Below are 18952 nucleotides of genomic sequence, written 5' to 3' on the forward strand. Positions count from 1 at the left end.
CCTTGGTTTTGCTACCATAACAATTTCAACTAATTTTAGACCGACAGTATAACATTTCTAAGCGTTCAGACGTATAACAAATTCGTATAATTTCATTAAAGTTTTTTTTTTTTTTTCCAAAAAGTTCATCTTATATATGAGCTTATACTGTTACATTCATCAGAGAAGAAACCAAGTTGGAGAGTCAAGTTATTACAACAAGCTTGGAAACACAGCAGATTTAAACTACAACATAACTGCTAAAATAAGGTAGATGCTAGTGAAGTAAGTCTGTCTTCATCACTCTCTCATTAAGACCATCAAAACAATGTAATTCATTGCAGCCGGTCTTAAAGCATACTTCATAAGTAAAGAGGAATGACAGAACCTTACATCTCACCACATCATCTTCAAAAAACAGTCATCAAAGGTCTTCATGAATTTCTTCCACGACCTTTACCTTCATCAAAATAACCATAGCCAAGGCACCAAGAGGTGAACCAAACACCATTGTCAACATAAAAAAAACTAAAGCAAGACACATCCTACAAAAGGATTAAACCAAAAAGAAGAATCTCAGAAATAAAGGCTATTAGTTCCTGAGATTCCTGACTTGTTAATCATTTTCCTTAGAGGTTTATGGTAAAACCGGATAGAACCTCAGTCCTGGATCCTTTCTGCATTGACGTGTGTTCCTATCAGTCTCCATGTGCACCTGTTTCCCTTTTTTCCTCTTCGAGCTCTCACCAATTTCATAATTTCCTTTTGGATTTCCAGTTTTAGAAAACAGAGAATCTGATGAGATTTTGATGGAGGCTGAACTTGAAGACGGGAAACATTGGAGAGGGTTAGCAGCTAAAAACTCCTCAAGATTCGGCGCTGGAGAAGCAAGTCTCGGCGGCTGAGAGATAGGGGAATAGGAAGAGATTGCGGAGCTCTGATCTGATTTAATGTCTCCATTACAGCTGTTGTGAACGGATAACACTTCTTCTTCCTCTGATTTGAACCCACAGGTCAATAGATGTAAGGAAATCCTCTCCAGGAAAGTCTTCCCACCTTTGAAGAGCAACAAACCATTTTTCAAACACCCAGGGTCCCCTTCTGAGAACAGAGGCTAAGTCACTCTCTGAACTAAACCTGAATTGAACATAACTATCATCCAGAATTCGACCGTGCACCCTGTCGTAAAGCTCCCATTGAGCAGGTAGGGCAGTTAAGACACGCCCACGGTCTTGGAGAGTAGGGTTAAGCAGACGCCCAATAAGGCTGCGTCTATTCCTTGCCAGAGCACTATCATAAGCTGAACTAGGAATAAACAGTTCCGGATCATCACGACCAAGAACCATATATTGAAGATCATTCCAAAGTTCATCAGCCATGATAGATAAATAAAAAACGAGAGAAAGGGTAACTACTAAGGAAAGAGTAGCGAGAGAGGGTGGTAATATATATGGGTGACTAAGAGGGAATAAGTTAAAATAGGACTAGAAAATATGAGATAAGGAGAGAAGAAGGTCAAAGAAGATAAGACTTTTTTGTGGGAACTGAGTCAAAACTTCTAAGGAAGGAAGAGAAAAGATTAAGAAACCAAGATAATCACCGCTTTAGAATCAAAAAGTCTTCTAGATTTGTTTTTTTCTGAAAGTCAGAATATAAACCATTCTAACGATGAAAAACAAAAAAAGTTTTACTATTAACACTAGATAAGAGAAATAATATAAGAAATTTCTGGAAGAAGAGCAAAAGGAAAATACTAATGCAAAGAATTAAAAATCATGCTTTGCTCATGATCAAAAAAACCTTTCAACCACATAGGCTTACCAGAAGCTACGTAAGAAGATAATCTCAAGTCCAGAGTGACACTTTTTGCAATCATCATAGCTCCCGAATTGCTTTTTAAAGGTTCAAAGCTAAGAAACCAAAATGGTTTCCCTTTACTATATAAGATGAGGGGAGAGATGAAGCTTACAATTGATGGCCAATGACTTGGGTCATGTATAGCTTGAATAATTTCGAAAGTAGACGCGGCAAAAGTCACATTCGCGAAATGCAAGCTTGTCATACTCTCTAAAGCCCACTCCCAACTCTTGATTTTAGCTTCAAAGACAGAATTGACAGAGGCAAAGGATCTTCTACTATGCATGAGTACATTACCTGTAGGATCTCTTACTACCCAAGAAGCTCCAGATAATGAAAACTTTTTGGACCATGAAAAGCCAATGTTACATTTCACTTCATCATGTAAAGGGGGAAGCCATCTTTCGTCCTGGTTTGAAGGGTCAATCTCGTGGCAGCGGTTTAGAGTCTGCGCTGCACTCCATTCCGAAGAAGCCTCCCATGCTTTTTGGACAACATCAAGTGGTGAAAAACAGACTCCTTGAAAGAGTAAGGAATTCCTGTTTTTCCACAATTGCCACAGAATCCAAGAAAAAGATGAACTAGGTTCTGCAACAAAGTTCCCTTGACTCTTTAAACTCAATACGTGATGCATATTTTCAAAAATTGAGTTGCCAAAACCCAAGAACGGAGATGGAGTATTGGAAAGAGCCCAAACTTGTCTTGCGAAAGGACAGAGGAACAAAATGTGGTTGATAGATTCTATCTCTGCACCACATATCATACAACCATCAAAAATTCTCATTGCTCTAGTCCTAAGTCTTTCTGTAACAGCAAGAGCTCCAAGTAAAGCTTTCCAGAGAAATATTCTAATTTTTGGAGATGTAGCCACCTCCCAACAAGCTCTTAAGACTGGATTTCTAGAAGGGCAGGCACATGCAATCTGCAGACTTTCCTTTTTTCTCACTTTAAACATCAAATTGTAACCAGAGCTCACTGAGTAAATTCCATTCCTTGTTTCCCCCCAGCAGAAAGAGTCTCTATAACCTAACCTAGGTTTTATAGCTTTAATGCTTTTTATCTCAGAATGATGAAAAAGAGCACTTAAGAGATGATCATCCCATTTTCCGGATTGCTGATTGAAAAGATCAGACACTTTAAGTTCAATATTCATCAGAGAATGAATACCAACAGGTCTTGTAGGGCTACCATCATATAACCACTTATCAACCCAAACAAGAGTGTCTTTACCATTTCCAATAACCCGGCGAAGATTATTTGAAAGAAGTTCTTTACCAAAAAGAATACTCCTCCACCCAAAAGAAGGGCTTCTTCCAAATGAGGCATCAAGAAAGTCAGTAGAAGGAAAATATCTGCTTTTTAAGAATTTGGAGAAGAGACAATTTGTATCATGTAAAAGCCTCCAAGCTTGTTTTGCTAGCATCGCTTGATTAAAAATTTCCAAATCTTTAAAACCAAAACCACCATCTACCTTTGGTATAGTCATCTTCTCATAGCTTAGCCAATGGATTTTTTTTTTTTCTTGATTATTATTCCACCAGTAATCCATCATGACAGAAATCAGATTCTTGATAGTATACTTAGGCAATTTGTAGCAGGACATTGCATAAACTGGTAAAGCCAAAGCAATAGACTTTAGAAGAGTTTCTTTACCTCCTTGAGAAAGATTCTTGGCATACCAACCAGTTAATTTAGACTGGAGTCTCTCCTTGATAAAACCTAGAAGCTGTTTTTTGGAGCCACTCAAACATTCAGGAAGACCAAGATATCTACCCTCCCCACCTTCTAAGCTAATCCCTGTTTTGTTCTTTATCCAATTCCAATCTTGAATCTCTGACTTTGATCCAAATGTAATTGCTGATTTTTGCCTATTTATCATTTGACCCGATATCTTTTCATAGTTCTGAAGGCAATTCAACATTTCAGCACATTGAATCCTATTGGCTTTACAAATGAAGAGGCTATCGTCTGCAAAAAGCAAGTGATTGATGGCTGGACCAGAATGATGAAACTGAATCCCAGAAATTTTATCCTCACTTGCCGCTTGATTGAACAAGTGAATCAGCGCCTCAGTACACAACACAAAAAGAAAAGGCGATAAAGGATCACCCTGTCTAATGCCCCTAGCCGGTTTGATCAAACCATAGGATTCTCCATTGATTACCACTGCATAGCTAACTGAAGAAACACAAGCCATAACCCAAGAGATCCAACGTTCATTAAATCCAAGAGCGATAAGCATATCCTTCAAAAAAATCCATTCTACTCTATCATATGCTTTTGACATGTCAGTTTTAATCAACATAAACTCTTGAGATATCCTTGGATGTGTGTGAAGACTATGAACAATTTCATGAGCTATCAAGATATTGTCTGAAATCCATCTTTCTGAAACAAATGCTGCTTGAGTAGGAGAGACAATGGATGGTAGATGTCTTTTCAGCCTAAGCACAAGGATTTTTGAAACAATCTTGTAGATCACTGAGCATAAACTAATAGGTCTAAGATCTGACATACGTTTTGGATCTGGGATTTTCGGAATGAGACAAAGAAGAGTGTGATTCCAATCCTCAGGGAGATTACCAGTAGCAAAGAACTTAAGAACCTCACCATTAATCTGGTTATGGATCAGTGGCCAAAATTTTTTGAAAAAAAACCCTGTGAGACCATCCAGGCCAGGAGCACTTTCACTACTAATCGAGAACGCAGCTTGTCTGATCTCCGACTTCGAAATATCTTTTACGAGATCCTGATTCATGTTATCTAACACTCGTGGTCGAAAGTTATGAAGGATATCACTAAGTTGTGAAGGCGAAGATGATTTAAAGAGGTGATTGAAATACTTAACTGCCACTTCTCCTTTTTGTTGCTCTGAGAAATGTTCTATACCATCATCATCAATGAGAAACTGTAAAGAATTCTTCATTCTTGCAGCTTTTACCGATGCTTGAAAGAATTTTGTATTCTTATCACCATCAAGAAGCCATTTCTCTCTACTCTTTTGTCTCCAGTAAATTTCTTCTTCTCGAAAGGCTACAGCAAGTTCTTTTTTAATCTCATTAATCCTTCTGAAGCAGGGTTTCAACGATTCATCTTGCTTCTTCAACTCTTTCCGTAGACTTTTTATACGAGTTTCTGAGCTGGACCAAACTCTATTCTTCCAAGCATTAATTGCCTTTCTGCAGTTATCACTTCTTAAAAGAACAGAATTTTCAACTTCTAGAGAGTTCATCTCATTCCAAGCCTTCTGAATTACCTCCCATAAAGAAGGGTCCTCAGCCCAACGTTTGTCAAACCAAAAGTTACTCCGAAATAAATCCTTATCATTCGTAAATTTAACCAGCACAGGTTTGTGATCCGAGCCTAGTTTCTCCAGAAACCATTGATGGCTGTTTGGAAACATAGATAACCAAGCAGGATTTCCAAAACAGCGATCTAGTCTACACTGGATCCATTGTTTATTTCTAACACCACCCCACGTGAAGCCATTTCCAGAGCTCCCAAGTTCAGACATATCACAATTATCTAAAAACTTTTGAAAAGGCAGAAAAGAGCTTTGGTCTCGCAAAGGACCACCCAACTTATCTCCATTGGACAATATTGCATTAAAATCTCCAAGCATACACCAAGCTTCAGTTCTTAACAGCCCAAAATCTAGAATTTTATTCCACACAAGGGATCTAAGACCAGTAATCGGATTCCCATAAACACAAGAAATAAACCAAAATTTTGATCCACTTGAGATTTTCATATCTATAAAGTTTTTGTCAACCAAAAGAAAATCTATATCTATATTGTCTTTCCATAACAGAGCTAAACCCCCACCATATCCTACAGGTTCAACTGTTTTCAAGTTACTATAGCCCAGCCAACCTTGAACCTTCTCCAAAAAACCTATTGAGTTCTTTGTCTCCATGAGGAAAAGGATGTCAGGGAAATGAGCTTTTCTCATTTCCTTGAGATGACGAATTGTCCAGGGATTCCCCAACCCTTGACAATTCCAGCTCAAGATATCTATTGATCTTGCGGCAGTTCACCAGGAACCACCGAAACATTGTCTCTCTGGAGACTTTTGGCCAAACTCTTCCCATTATCCCTACCCTCATCATCCCTTGAAACTTTCGCACTACACTCATTAAACAGATCAATAACTTTCAAATTTTTGCCTTTCTTATCTTTCAAACATTTTATCCAAGGCCTAGGTCTTTTAGTTGATTTTATCATCTGATGCTGACTTTTGGACGAGCTAGCTTCGAGATTACCAGAACAGAAAGCAGATGGAGAGCAGTAGAATGACGTACCTTGATTCACACTTTGAATAGGGACCTCTAAGAGAGAGCTCTTTTTTATCACCATATCAGCTTTGATTGTATCATGTAAAAGCTTTGCAGAGTTACCTTCTACAGTGGAGGTAGCTACCGCATCTGATTCCCTTTCCTTGCCTTTGTTAAGAGTTTTAGAAGCTGTCACTGTTCCAGAAGTCACTTGATTTTCGAGAGAAGAAGGAACCAAAGGGCATCGAGATTTATCGTGTGTCAGCCTCTGGCACTGGAAGCATCTTTTTCTAATTCTTTCGTAATCAATTCCAATCCTTACCCTCGATCCGTTCGGGAGTTGTAGCTCTTTAAAATTTCTTAAGCCCTTAGAGACATCAAGAGCAATTCTAACCCGGACATAGTCATTGCTTTGTGCTTCTTTCTCATCAAAGGGCACTTCCAAAACCTGTCCAACACATCCAGCAATTTCCGATATAGTATCTTTTGTATAGTGATTTACTGGAATGTTACGGAGTCTAATCCAAACCGGCATAAACTTCAGATAATCAGGAGGAGGATTTTCAACCCATCTTTCCATAACAACACCCCAATCATCTTGCGTCCAAACCCCAGTTTTTAAGATCTCATGTATGTCTTCTTCATTCTTGAAGATGAACTGGAACCTATCTCTCGATAGAGCAATTCCTCTAACCCTATCATATAATCTCCAAATTCTTGGCATCTCTAAAATCCAATTCGACATGCGTTGAAATTCAGGATTTAAAAACCTTCCCATAATACTTCGCTTGTTCCTCTCAGAGGAGCTGAACTCTGGTAAATTAGATAAAACCAGAGGTTTATCTTCTTCTTCCTCAATCGTCATCTGTTGGAGAAAGATATCCAATTGCTTTTCCATATCGAAAACGATCTTTAGAAAGGAGTAGCAAACCCGTGATATGCAAAGAAGAAGCAACTAGTGCGAATTGAAGAACTGAAGTATCGAAGTTTACTGAATTTGAATTTGTCTGAAACCGGACAGAAAACGGTAATATCTCCGGCAATTTCTCTGCTCAGTAATCTGTACCTGAGAGAGGAGTTCTTAAACCCAAAAGAAAGTGGAACAGCGGCGTTCTTTATGGCGGCGATGTAAACGGCGAGAGTCGATTTATTGACTAACTAGGAGAGAGAACAGAGCTTATCTTTTCTTTATTATTTTACCATCAATATCAATTTCATTAAAGTTTTAAATTTTCATTTCATATAAATATAAAAACTTTATGGTATATACGACAAGGAAGAAATCAACTTTGGTATATGCGAATGTAGCTGAGAAAAAAATATCAGACAGAACCATAACTTATAGTTTGCTTTGTTTGCTGCTTCTCCCTGAGTCAGAGGGTTCAGTGTAACTGTCCTACCAAAACAACCAATAAGAACAAGACGAAACCCTCTCTCTCTCTTTCTCCGCCCCTCCTTCCCTCTCTCTCTCTCTCTCTCTCTCTCTCTCTCTCTCTCTCCTCTGCATCTCCTCTGTTCATCCTCAGGTGCTGTGCACATGGCGGCTGTAGGTCAAATCTCCACCGGAATGTCAGTAGATCGCACTCTTTCCTCCTGCAAAAACATTGGAGTTTCCCTATCACCTCTCCGGCGAACGCTAATCGGCGCTGGAAGGTCTAGTATCTCTCTCCGTCAATGCTCTCTCTCCGTCAGATCAATTAAAATCAGTCAAGACACCCGGAGAGTTCAAACTCATGCCGAGAACGGTGCCTTTGATGTGGTGAGTTCATTTTTTTTTTTTTTTTTTTTTTTTGAGTTTTCCCCTAATTGCTAATTTTGTATTCTTGCTTGTCACGTTCTGTTTGATTCAGTATTGTTGGGATTCGATTATGATACCATTTCAATCTGAATATTGCTATTTTGAATGTGATTTTGTGGGTTTTATTTGTTAGGGAGTGTTGGATTCTTCAGTTGATTCATCATATAAACTGGCGGATTCTAGAACAAGTAACAATGATTCGAGGAGGAAGACTAAGATTGTGTGTACGATTGGACCGTCTTCGAGTTCTAGGGAGATGATATGGAAGCTCGCTGAAGCTGGAATGAACGTAGCTCGTTTGAATATGTCTCATGGTGATCATGCTTCTCATCAGAAAACTATCGATTTGGTCAAGGAATACAATTCTTTGTTTGTTGACAAAGCCATTGCTATTATGTTGGATACAAAGGTACTATAGTTACTTTTTTTTTTTTGTCTCTTGTGATGAAAATGTTATGCGAGTTTGTGTTGTTATTTTGTTTGTGTGCTACCTATGTTTTGTGAAGGGTCCTGAGGTTCGAAGTGGGGATGTACCTCAGCCGATATTTCTTGAAGAGGGTCAGGAGTTTAACTTTACCATCAAGAGAGGTGTTTCGCTCAAAGACACTGTTAGTGTAAATTATGATGATTTTGTAAACGATGTTGAAGTTGGGGACATACTTTTGGTGGATGGTAAGAGTACTAGTAGTCTTTGTGGGTTTTGGAGTCTTTGTTTTTAGTTCATTTGTGACAAGAGGTTCCTTCTTGTGTCTCTTTTATTACTAGGTGGAATGATGTCGCTAGGTGTTACATCAAAGACGAGCGATTTGGTGAAGTGTGTAGTAATTGATGGTGGAGAGCTTCAATCTAGACGTCACTTGAATGTTCGAGGAAAGAGCGCGACTCTTCCTTCCATTACAGGTCGATACCATTAAGGAGCTTTTTGAACTAAAAAAAGTTTTTTTGAATGATTATTACTCACTTTGGTTTTTACTTTTAACTAACTCTATTGCAGACAAAGATTGGGAAGACATCAAATTTGGAGTGGATAACCAAGTCGATTTCTATGCCGTCTCCTTTGTTAAAGATGCTAAAGTAGTCCATGAGTTGAAGAACTATCTCAAAAGTAAGTCTGTCCTCTTTTCTTCAATCTCCTATTAGCTTTGGTGAAACTAATAGAAAATTTCAATGTTTTGATAGCCTGCAGTGCGGACATATCGGTGATTGTGAAAATCGAAAGTGCAGACTCTATAAAGAATCTTCCTTCTATCATATCTGCTTGTGATGGGGTTGGTTTCAAAGTCTTTTCTATGATCAGAAGTTAATATACTGATGCTTTAGTGCTTAGTTTTTCCTTGCTGATTCAGGCAATGGTTGCTCGTGGAGATCTTGGAGCTGAACTTCCCATTGAAGAGGTTCCCTTGTTACAGGTAAATCCAAGACTTGGTTTACGAAACATAGACTTAGACTCTGTTGGTATTTATGCTTTTGCCATTATGTCTTAATACTTACTTAGGAAGAGATAATCAGAAGGTGTAGGAGCATTCATAAACCAGTGATTGTCGCCACAAACATGCTAGAGAGTATGATTAACCATCCAACGCCTACAAGAGCTGAAGTCTCTGACATTGCAATTGCAGTACGTGAAGGTGCAGATGCTATCATGCTTTCTGGTGAAACCGCACATGGAAAGTTCGTATTTTAATCAAACCCTTTCTTCATTTTGTCAATATAACTTACATGTCATGTGATCTTTAATGTTCTTTGTCCTATGTTTTAATTCTCGGATATCAGGTTCCCGCTGAAAGCTGTTAACGTAATGCATACTGTGGCGTTGAGAACTGAGGCAAGTCTACCTGTCAGAACCTCTGCAACCCGCACCACTGCTTACAAGGTACTTCACACATTCCTCATACTGGAAATATGAAATATGGTATATTAGTCAAATGTGAAATGTTAATAATGACATTCTTGTTACAGGGTCACATGGGGCAAATGTTTGCTTTTCATGCCTCTATAATGGCAAATACACTGAGCACACCGCTAATTGTATTCACGAGAACCGGATCCATGGCAGTGCTTTTAAGTCATTACCGCCCATCCGCTACAATTTTCGCCTTCACAAACCAGTAAGTCATTCAGTGAACGTCCATCCAATGTATGCAACTTTTTAAACAGAGGAATTGGGTTTGATCAATCTTATGGCTTCTTTCCTTTAGGAGAAGGATAATGCAAAGGCTGGCTCTATATCAAGGTGTCATGCCTATATATATGGAGTTCTCGGATGATGCTGAAGATACATATGCCCGGTCTCTGAAACTCTTACAGGTACTACATTAACCATGTTCCTTCTCATCTATCAACCTTACATTTTCTCAAACTGCAGAAGTAGTTTTTCTAACAATTATATATTGCTCAGGACGAGGATATGCTTAAGGAAGGACAACATGTAACTCTTGTCCAAAGTGGTGCGCAACCCATTTGGCGTGAAGAATCAACACATCTCATACAAGTCCGTAAGATAAAGATAGGTGGATGATGTTTTTTTACTTCTTGAGCTACACCACATCTTCACTTTACTCAGCTTTCTTACTCTTGAGACACTTTGATCCATTTTTTTTTTTGAATCACTCTACAGTGAATCAAGCAACCATATATATTTTCAAGTTATTGAAGTTTTTTTTTTCTTTCTGGTTTTCGTTGAGTACCTCAGTGTCATGGAAGATTTCTGTCTCACTCATCTTATTACTTACTGGTAAGAGTAATCCACATAATACATGACAGTTAAGTCTTTATGGCTTAGGATTTTAAAGAAGTAGACTTTTCGACGAAAAAGACTAATCCGATTTAGCCTTTTTATTATGAATCAGTTTGTTGTTTTACACATGACCGGAAAAACTGAAAACAAAACCACACGTTTGTTAGACTTTAGAATCCTTCTCTCGTTCCTCTTCACTCTCGGAGTCATCCTCATCATCATCACTCATGTCTTGCATCTCATTTTTTCCTTCTAGTTGTATAGATTTGTACCACTTTGCACATGCAATGTATACTACCAGGTCAATGCTGGTTAATGCAGCCAAGAGGAAGTAGAATCTGTCCAAGTGACCTTTGTTGAGGTTCCTTGGAATCCAACCAGGCATGTGATCCTCTGTAGAGATCTTCACCACCATTGTCACCAACAAGCTACTCACAAAGTTCCCCATTGACATTGACATCATACATAGAGCACTCCCGAAGCTCTTTAGTCCGTCTGGTGTCTGCGCGTTGAAGAACTCAAGCTGACCCACGTACATGAACACTTCTGATGCCCCTATGAGCGAGTATTGTGGAGCCTGCAAAGAAGAAAAGATTGTCAGGACTCAAAAGTTTCTTCTGTAAGTTGTTTATCTTAGGACCGAAGTGGGTTTTCATGTTTGTGATCATTACCTGCCAGAAGATGCTCAAGGAGCTTGAGCCGTCACAGTGAGTGCAACTCTTGTCTGCATACTTAAGCCTATAGCATTCCACAACTCCAGCAGCAACCATAGCGATGACAGCAATCACAAGCCCGATTCCCATCCTGTGAAGCTCAGTGATTCCTTTTGATCCATTCTTCTTGAATCTGTTGGCGACTGGCTCGAGAACTCTTCTGTATAAGAATATGAACAGAGCGACGCTAAGGATGTCAAAGCTGGACATACTTGCGGGAGGGATTTTGAAATCAGAGATATTGGTATTCATCGCAGCGCCTTGCTCCACAAAGAGAGATGCCATTTGGGTGAAGACCACTGAGTAGATAATAGTGCATAGCCAAATTGGCATCAGTCTAAGAATGCACTTGACTTCCTCAACTTGTGTCACCGGACAGAGCCTCCATGGGTTCACTGCGTCTTGTTTCTTGTCATCTAGATCTCTCGCGGTGATGTACGCTGCTTTGTCCAAGAATCTGAAATTCCAAAAAGAAACATGTTAGAACACTCTTATGGCATTGACATATATGGTGAAACTGTGGTTTCTTGGCAACTTACTTGAATTCATCAGTATGCATTATCCTCCTTCCTGTATTTTCAGAAGCATTTTTCCCTTGGCTGTCTCCATCATACATCTCCTCTCTCCCTCGTAATGGCGCCTCCACCGATGATTTCTTCGTTGCAGCGACCAAAACTTGGCAAAACCTCGAAAGAGGATTACCCGTGGGCTTGAAATATCGATATCTCGGGGTTCCAACGAGGAAAAGAATCAAAGCAATGACAGCAGAGCCAGTGGACGCCCAAAAACCGAGCGCCCACATTCCCTCGTCTTCAAAATATCCCAAGATTGTGTTTGAAAAGAGTGAACCGAGGTTCAAAGCAAGGTAGAAGTAGCTGAAGAAGGCGATCTTTGAGTACCCTTCTTTAGGATGTTCCTCATCGAACTGATCCGCTCCAAGAGTTGCAATGTTAGGTTGGTAACCACCGTATCCTAATGCGATCAAGTAGATGGAGAAGTAGAACATTGTGATCTCCATCATGGAATGCGAGCCACAAGGTGTGACTTCGTCCCCGCAACCTATTGGTCTGATCAAGAACATGTACGATGATAGCGATAGCGATGAAAGTCCCTGAGGTTTCACATAAAAAGAAAGCGTTTTTATTAGCTTAAAACGTTTTAACTTTACACACTAGTATAGAAGGATGAAACACATTTTAGTTGTTGCTACTTACAATGACAAAAATGACTTGGAAGATAGCACACGTCTTGTAACGACCCCAGTAGGAATCGCTAAGAAACGCTCCGACCAATGAGAAGATATAAACTGTTCCTGTCCATTTGCTAACATTGTTCGCTGCGTCTGCGTTGTTTTGTTGCAAAACGCGCGTTAGGAACAGCACCAGATTCACTCCAACTCCAAAGAACGCTAGTGTCGCCAACCCCTGGTTCACTGTTAAACCGGAAAAATTATATTACAAATTGGTTTAGCAATTGAACCAAACTATATATTATTTGATTTGAAAGAAACCAGAATAGGTAGATGAATGAATGACATTGAATGATTGATTGTTTAATAATTGAAACTAAGTTCCGTGTTCGTCAAGATGACGTTAACACTTCTTTGGTTGGATTGTATTTAATGACGACTACTTCATTATTGTCCCACCTTCTAACGAAATCAAAACTTATATGATATTACAAATAACTAAAATGTTAGCTAATCGAATTCCATATGCGAAATACAAATCGTTAACTAATAATAATAATCTTATGAAATTTTTATTTAAAGTATTACGTGGATCCTACTAACTAAATCAAAAAAGCAAAAAGGAAGAAAAAAAGAAGACCACTAAAATCTCTTAATTTGTGTTTATGTATAAAACCAGATGCTTTGTGAAATATTCTAAAAGTATAATTTAATATCAACATAACTTATTAGGAGTATAAGATAAAAATGTTAGGAAAAAATGTGAAGAAGTGCACGTGGCATTAGCTAACGACATAGAAAGATGAAATGGGTAATTACGTGTAAGGCAACGTAATTCCACTAACGCATGCTTTGCTTGCACTTATGTTTAATATTATTAGTGTCGTCTTCCTCAAAATAGTTTCTCTTTTTCTTTTTTTGGTTAAATTTCATCAAAGTATCTTTAAAAAACCTAAATATCTCTCTCCATATATAGAATCACTTACAAATCTGAATGTTCTCATTTCAGTTATTCTAAAATGACAAACAAGATCCATATAATATATATAAAAAAACACTCAATCATTCAGATTTCTTACATCATATTAGTTGCGTTCGAATTATTAGTTTTTTTGTTTTTGTTTTTTTTTTTTGGAGAAAATGATTGAAAAGTACACATATGATATCATAATTAATTTTCATCACAGGTATTATTTTCTGTAAAACATAGGGATCTCTGTAATTAATAAATAAATAAATAATGACAAGAATATTCAGGGATTGGTCTGAATTTCAATCTATGATCTACCTGGTTATAAGAAAATTGAAAAATATATGAGCTTTTATATATGTCATGTGGTTGGGGTTTTTACCAAAACATGCAGCCTACGTTCGAATATGTCTTGACACGTTCACGTACAACTCAAGTTAATTCTACATAAATTTGTTGGTTCTATTGTCACTTTCCTAGTTTCTGATAACTTATTACATACCTCAAAGATAAGTATGCATATCAATCAATCCACACACTTTTAGATATACATCATATCGGTATCCCTATTTTTATTTTATTTTTGTCATTATGTTTATTGATATCGATCTTATACATTATTTTTTTTGTCAGGTGGATATCTACATAATTATAGGGTACAAATATGTATATTATATATATACATGCATGTGTGCTACAAAATAATGCAAACATGTATGTTTCTATATATAAATAATGTATTAAGACTTAATAGTGATACGAATCCATTAAATATATGGGGACCGGCCCTGAATATACCTATGTAAGGATGCCATGCGTTTGCATGTGGTATCTTTGAGAAAAGGACATGCAGAACCAAAAAATATATATGAAAATATAGATTCTATATTTTAAGGTATCACTCATCGGATGAAATTTGGTTGATAAAACTAATTATCTTTTTTTTCTTTCTTAGTTTAATAAAAGAAAAATGAAACTGATGTATTTGGTATCTATCTAGCTTAATATATTGTAAATTTTTGAATAGGGAAGAGAGAAACATACGAAGAATGACGATGGCAGCAACCCATTGGCCTGAGTTAGAACGAATAGAGGGACGACCATAGAAATCCACAGTCCCATCTCTTGTTTCTTCATCTCCTTCTTTCTTCTTCATCGTCTGCATTTTCATTTACATTTCATTTGATTAATTTCTACACACATGTCAATTGTTATACCTGTTTAATAATATTCTCTATTTGTATCTACCAACTTTTGTCCCTCTTGATACAAAGAGATTCTTACGTTCAATAGTTTTTGTGTTTTGGAACTTGACTAAAAACGTTTTTTTTTCTTCTCTTTTTCTAACTTTATTGTGCATTGCCACGTATTCGTTTTGTAGACACAATTTTCAAGATTATTTGGATTTATTCTCGACTTTAAATTTGCAGTACAACCAAATATATATACTTAAAAGAGTTAGAAAAGAATATGAGCTAAAATATAGCCATATTCTTTTCTTTTCTTTTCCTAGAGCTTAACTAAAAGCTAACTATGAAGAAAAAAAAGAAAAGAAAAGATGTTGAACTAAATGTATTTTGCGCATAAAGATCGTGACTCTCCATTTCACTGAGCATGCCCTTTTGATCATGCTCTTCTTGAGCCACCAAAAACTTTTAAAAGTTTTACCATAATTATTAGTTACTAAAAAAAAACACAAAATTCCTATTGTAGTCACAGCTAGGGCTGGGCATTCGGGTTACCCGTTTGGGTTTGGATATTACCTATTCGGGTTCGGATTAATGGGTAATGGAAAATAGAACCCATTCGGGTATTTTACTATGTTTGGGTTCGGTTCGGTTCGGGTAGTACCGAGTTCGGGTCGGTTTGGGTTACAATTTTCAGAACTCAATTAGTACCCGAACTACCGGGTACCCGAAAAAATATAATTAAAATTAATAAAATTTAAATAATTTTAGTTAAAGTTTGACTTATGTGACAATATATTTTAGATATTTTGATTATTTTTGATATTTAGGTATAAAACTAAATGAAATATTCAAAATTATAATCATAACTTTAGGGTAATTGCATTATATTAATGATAAATATTATAAATATGTTTATATGTTCGGGTTTGTTGGATACCCAAACGGGTATCGGGTATTACCCGACCCTAACCCGAACCCACAGGTATTAGAAAATAGAACCCAATAGGGTTTTATAGGCAAACCCGAACCCAACCCGAACCCGGTTTTTCGGGTCGGGTTCCGAGTTGGGTATTTGGGTATGGTTTTAATGCCCAGGCCTAGTCACAGCTGATATCTAAGGAACAAGAAACTTAATTACATAATCAAAATCTTATGAGGAAGAAAAATAGATGCCCATTTAATTATATCAAAGCAAAAGAAATAATCAAAGGGACAAGCTTAAAAATAACTTACGTCTTTGTTATATATCTCTAGGCAAGACATTTCTGATGATATTTGATTATATGTATGTGAGGTTTAGGGAAGATAGTGATAACGAAACTCTCTTTAGTTTTTGTGTCTTTTTTTTGTTGTTGTTTTTTTCTCTTTAAGTGATATGAGAGAAATATAGAACAAAAGACGAAGAAGGAAGAAGCAGAAAGCAAGTTCAAGCTTGGATGTTGTAGAGAAGAGAAGAATGAGAATAAATAGAAGTTTGGAAGATGATTTGAACGGTCCTGATTTTACATGGGACACTCACATGCCCAATACCTATTTTTAATTTATAAATTCTAAAAAAAAAATATACACTCAAAAGCACGATGACGAAAAATAAAAAGCTCAAAAGCACAATTCTAATTATACGGAAATTGATATTTGAAATTTTTTCCCAAATTTTTTGTTTGCGTGGCTGAAAGGAAACTTTAGGCGCTTTCAAAACTTTGGGCTGTGGCTGAGGCTGAGGCGGAGGGTCGGTCGGAGGCTATTTTTCTTGTTTCTTATGCAAAACTTAAAAACTTTTGTTGTGACAGATACAATTTATGATTCCAAAAATTTTATCATAAAGGAAAATCCCAAATATCTCTTATCAAATAGTCATAGATTGGGATTTTTTTGGATTAAAGGTACCTTTTAGATTAAAGGTACGCATGGATTGGGATTTTTTTTGGAGCTTCTAATAATTTCTTATATCTGATTTAGTCCTGTGTGAATGTGATCATATTTATCATTTATGTTAAACGATATTTATTTGAAGATATTAAGTTAGTTGTAATTTTTCAATGATATCAATACATCAATAAAACTAATAATTTTCAAAATATAATAAGCATTAATGTTTTATGTATAAGTATGGCTTAGTTATTAGCAATATCTGTAAAACAACGTACCAAAATTTAGTTGCATTTTGTAACATATACCTTGTTTTATTTTTATTTTCGAATTTATTTTTTTCATTTGGAAAATATCATAGTATAATATAAATGCCATTATTATTATTTATTGTTTTTGGCAAAGGCATATATACCGTTTCTGATGTTATAAATTACAACACTACTAGTTCTTCATCATTACTTAACATCATATTAATAATAGTAAATAATCTCTAACTTGTTTATAAAACTTAAAATTCTAAAATATATATACAAATGTGTAAAAAGGTCATGACTACGATACTAAAAGGATGACAGTTAAGTCGTTAATCCACAAATTTAAGTTGTATCACAAACTAATCAATCCAATAAATTATTATCTTACAGGGATGTATTCAAAACAGAATTTGGGAGGATTTGTGATTTTTAAAAAAATCTCATGTTATTCAACTAGTGATTTTAAAATCACATCTCAAATCCACGGTTATTGAATATGAAATTTGTTAAAAATCATTCACAATCCACTGTTATTCAATCAATAATTTGTAAAAATCATATATATAAAAGTAAGGTTGGTCTCTCCTTATTGGTTGATTTTCATTTAATACTTTCTAATTTTTTGTTTATTTCCTTTCTAACTGTTTAATTGCTTTAAATAATATTTAAGACCCAATTAATACAATACATTTAATTCATACATTAAAATAAAATTATAACTGAAAATAATAAATTATGCATTAATCATATTCTACCACTCAATTATATTCAAACACAATAAATAATATTTGTAACTCCAATAATTTTAAATGTAACTTCCATCAATTTTTATCATATAAATAAGCATTGCCTCATTCTCTCATATTGGCATTTTTTACTGTTTATTTCTTTTCTAACTGTTTAATTGCTTTAAATAATATTTAAGACCCAATTAACACAATACATTTAATTCATACATTAAAATAAAATTATAACTGAAAATAAAATAAATTATGCATTAATCATACTCTACCACTCAATTAGATTCAAACACAATAAATAATATTTGTAACTCCAATAATTTTAAATGTAACTTCCATCAATTTTTATCATATAAATAATCATTGCCTCATTTTCTCATATTGGCATTTTTTACTTTCTCATTTTCACATTCTCTTCCACTTCTTTCATTCTCTTCCACAATATCTCAAATCATTTTTTTTGTTTTTTTATGTTTTCAATTTCTTATTTTTGTTGTATGGGTTACAAAAAACCAAATGAAATATCATTGTAAAATTTTAATGCTAAATTTTAATTTTAGAGACTACATAATATATATATATATATATTAAATTATTTTTATATTTAATGATTCATCTCTACTATCTAATTTGGATTATCATCTTATAAGTAATCACTCTCTCCTCCTCTCTCACCAATATCAAATGTTGTTATATCTAATATGTGTTGTAAGAGTTTGATTCTATATTTTAATTTAGAAAGTACTATATATAATTAACATTGTTTTCAATTTTTATTTTATTTATATAAAAATAAAATATTTCTTTTATATTTCTTGCTTTTCTAATCTATTCATATTTATTTTGAAAATTTCCGTAGCTAAATTTAAATTCACATATATGTTGGTTTTAACAAAAAATCAAGTTTATTTGAGAATCTGTTTTAAAAGGTTTATCTTCATTATCTATTTTAGATTAGCATATTATAAGTCATTATTTTTCATACTCTTATAATATTCACCACACAATAAGATCATGAAGTTGAAAAGATCCATCTCTAATTTTCTATTATGTACTCTGGTTATCTCGCATATTCATGTATCATTTTTAATAATTTAGAATGATCAATATAATTATCCATTTATAAAGTCTATTTTATTTTGTAAAGTCTATTTTGTTTTCTGATCCAATAGATAAATATGTAAAGATCAATATAATATTTATATTCTTTAAGATTTGAGGTTTTTGAAAACAAAAAGAACTTAATTATTAAAAAATTGATTTTCTTGATTTAAGCAAAATGAAAAAAGTGAAATATAGAAAATAATATAATTATTAAAATACCATTTAACTAAATCCTATTAGTATGAAATCTAGCACTATAAATTAAATTGATGAGT

General features: G+C 35.3%; 4 protein-coding genes across 4 annotated transcripts; 1 reads left to right on the forward strand and 3 right to left on the reverse strand.

Moving 5' to 3' along the window:
• Nucleotides 1-279: 279 nt before the first annotated feature.
• LOC147924249 (uncharacterized) lies at nucleotides 280-1358 on the reverse strand. The gene is made up of 4 exons (XM_087496679.1): nucleotides 1103-1358; nucleotides 639-1035; nucleotides 440-524; nucleotides 280-339 (listed from the first exon to the last, which is right to left on the reverse strand). Exons 1-4 carry the CDS (start codon nucleotides 1356-1358, stop codon nucleotides 280-282), a joined length of 798 nt encoding a protein of 265 aa, XP_087352805.1.
• A 4492-nt stretch (nucleotides 1359-5850) lies between these two features.
• Nucleotides 5851-7008, reverse strand: LOC147924250 (uncharacterized). Its single transcript, XM_087496680.1, has one exon. The coding sequence runs from the start codon at nucleotides 7006-7008 to the stop codon at nucleotides 5851-5853; it is 1158 nt and encodes a 385-aa protein (XP_087352806.1).
• Nucleotides 7009-7369: 361 nt separating this feature from the next.
• On the forward strand, nucleotides 7370-10576 carry LOC104757612 (plastidial pyruvate kinase 3, chloroplastic). Its single transcript, XM_010480363.3, has 12 exons — nucleotides 7370-7869; nucleotides 8042-8317; nucleotides 8415-8580; nucleotides 8674-8808; nucleotides 8903-9013; nucleotides 9088-9176; nucleotides 9255-9317; nucleotides 9404-9579; nucleotides 9682-9781; nucleotides 9868-10016; nucleotides 10107-10215; nucleotides 10307-10576. The coding sequence occupies exons 1-12, from the start codon at nucleotides 7648-7650 to the stop codon at nucleotides 10424-10426; spliced, it is 1716 nt and encodes a 571-aa protein (XP_010478665.2). The 5' UTR covers nucleotides 7370-7647; the 3' UTR covers nucleotides 10427-10576.
• A 132-nt stretch (nucleotides 10577-10708) lies between these two features.
• On the reverse strand, nucleotides 10709-16495 carry LOC104757614 (protein NRT1/ PTR FAMILY 7.3). Its single transcript, XM_010480364.3, has 6 exons — nucleotides 15941-16495; nucleotides 14562-14676; nucleotides 12573-12790; nucleotides 11898-12469; nucleotides 11317-11815; nucleotides 10709-11222 (listed from the first exon to the last, which is right to left on the reverse strand). Exons 1-6 carry the CDS (start codon nucleotides 15968-15970, stop codon nucleotides 10809-10811), a joined length of 1848 nt encoding a protein of 615 aa, XP_010478666.2. The 5' UTR covers nucleotides 15971-16495; the 3' UTR covers nucleotides 10709-10808.
• Nucleotides 16496-18952: the final 2457 nt, after the last annotated feature.

This window comes from Camelina sativa, chromosome 17 (genome assembly GCF_030686135.1).
Source record: "Camelina sativa cultivar CO46 ecotype springtype chromosome 17, ASM3068613v1".
NCBI classification, from domain to species: domain Eukaryota; kingdom Viridiplantae; phylum Streptophyta; class Magnoliopsida; order Brassicales; family Brassicaceae; genus Camelina; species Camelina sativa.

Coding starts and splice junctions, on each gene's coding strand:
- LOC147924249 (XM_087496679.1), bottom strand. CDS start 1,358: ATGGCTGATGAACTTTGGAATGATCTTCAATATATGGTTCTTGGTCGT. Junction 525..638: donor AGAAAGGATCCAGGACTGAG/GTTCTATCCGGT, acceptor ATCCTTTTGTAG/GATGTGTCTTGCTTTAGTTT. Junction 340..439: donor CTATGGTTATTTTGATGAAG/GTAAAGGTCGTG, acceptor TTACTTATGAAG/TATGCTTTAAGACCGGCTGC.
- LOC147924250 (XM_087496680.1), bottom strand. CDS start 7,008: ATGGAAAAGCAATTGGATATCTTTCTCCAACAGATGACGATTGAGGAA.
- LOC104757612 (XM_010480363.3), top strand. CDS start 7,648: ATGGCGGCTGTAGGTCAAATCTCCACCGGAATGTCAGTAGATCGCACT. Junction 7,870..8,041: donor AGAACGGTGCCTTTGATGTG/GTGAGTTCATTT, acceptor TTTATTTGTTAG/GGAGTGTTGGATTCTTCAGT. Junction 9,177..9,254: donor TCATATCTGCTTGTGATGGG/GTTGGTTTCAAA, acceptor TTGCTGATTCAG/GCAATGGTTGCTCGTGGAGA.
- LOC104757614 (XM_010480364.3), bottom strand. CDS start 15,970: ATGTCTTGCCTAGAGATATATAACAAAGAC. Junction 12,470..12,572: donor TCCAAGTCATTTTTGTCATT/GTAAGTAGCAAC, acceptor GTGAAACCTCAG/GGACTTTCATCGCTATCGCT. Junction 11,223..11,316: donor CCTTGAGCATCTTCTGGCAG/GTAATGATCACA, acceptor TCTTCTTTGCAG/GCTCCACAATACTCGCTCAT.